Source organism: Aspergillus homomorphus, assembly GCF_003184865.1.
Source record: "Aspergillus homomorphus CBS 101889 unplaced genomic scaffold BO97scaffold_147, whole genome shotgun sequence".
NCBI classification, from domain to species: Eukaryota; Fungi; Ascomycota; class Eurotiomycetes; order Eurotiales; family Aspergillaceae; genus Aspergillus; species Aspergillus homomorphus.
In genome coordinates, this window is record NW_020292033.1 from 1 (window position 1) to 1,316 (window position 1,316).

The window sequence follows — 1,316 nt, forward strand, 5'->3', positions numbered from 1 at the left end:
ACTAACGGCTACGCAGTGTGAAGCAGTCCTGTGGGTCGCGTGCCTTGGAGAGAGAATTCTATCGTACAACTTGTCCCAATAAGACCACGTGACTAAGAAAAATTACGCCGGTCCAGATACATATATTTATAGTATTCGACCCGCTGGATCAACTGCAACCAACTCAGAGGCCATTTGAGCTATCCCACATGTCACCTCAGCGTCACCCAGGTATTATCACTCGAGCTACCCTGTCTGAGATCAAACTTCAGATTTGTAGAGGGTACAGTAGAAGCAATTGGTGAATGTCCCGACCACTGTTGCTGAATCCTGCCATTGTGTACGATGACGTCACCTATACCGTCTTCAACGCGTGGCCCGCCTGTTCCGATCAGACTTCGCAAGGTTCTGCTGCCTTGGGCAGGATTGTGTTTCTGCCACATTTTACATTCTCTGCTATAGACGAGAGAAAATGATACTCGGAATGCACGATAATATTGATGGTGAGCCAAATTTCCTAGAGATTCTTTTTTCCATCTGCTAAGAGGCTTGTTTAGCATGGAACACTATGCCCAGTCGGCGCCACACCGTCGAGCTAGAGTTCGATAATCCGTCCTGTAGGCCGTGAAAATCAGGAAGAGTTCGCCAAGAAAGATATGAGTCCCGCCATTGTTGACCAAGTACGTGGTTGGTTGACATCCTCTCTAGGTGCTTGCTTATACACCGAGTCTCTGAGCTGATGGGATCCAGATTATCGGCGTCGCCGCGGAGAAGCCGTTAAATCCGCTGGCTGTGAACTGGGTGTATGCTACGAAAATCAGCGGGGCTCCTTTGTACGGGTTAGTAATGGGATAGGTTCCTTACCACCCATTGATGGGAAACATAACCAGTCTCCCTCTTCTACCTGGTAGCGCAGAGAACAGGCGGTCTTGATTTTGTCGGCGCTGCAGCACGTCTGTCCCCATATGGTGTAGGCACAGCCATCGCGCAGAACCGAGCGGTATGGGTCGCCATAGCAGTGCAGGAGGACTGGGGTGGGGATCGACTTCTCTCCTTCTACCAAGGCGTTCAAGAAGTTCTGGTAGATGCCATCGTTTACGAAGATCTCTGCGTTATGCATCTTGTTTGATGGAGAGGATGGATTGGGCCGACTCCGTATCCCCGTGACACGACACACCAGCGAGAACGCCTCGCTGGCAATGAACCGGCCTGGTTCGGCCATCCATTGCATGCCATCCACCTCGCCAAAGTAATTGGCCTTTGCGGACCGAATGGCTTGTGCGACGCGCCGAAAGTTAGCTGCTGTGAAGCCACCGCCAACGTCAATGACCGTGATC

The 1,316-nt window shown here is 51.3% G+C and overlaps 1 protein-coding gene across 1 annotated transcript; it reads right to left on the bottom strand.

The window, feature by feature from the left end:
* Nucleotides 1–796: 796 nt before the first annotated feature.
* BO97DRAFT_430194 (uncharacterized protein) lies at nucleotides 797–1,099 on the bottom strand (the record flags this gene model as incomplete). The annotated part of the gene is made up of 2 exons (XM_025697429.1): nucleotides 797–808; nucleotides 884–1,099. 2 exons carry the CDS (start codon nucleotides 1,097–1,099, stop codon nucleotides 797–799), a joined length of 228 nt encoding a protein of 75 aa, XP_025545613.1.
* Nucleotides 1,100–1,316: the final 217 nt, after the last annotated feature.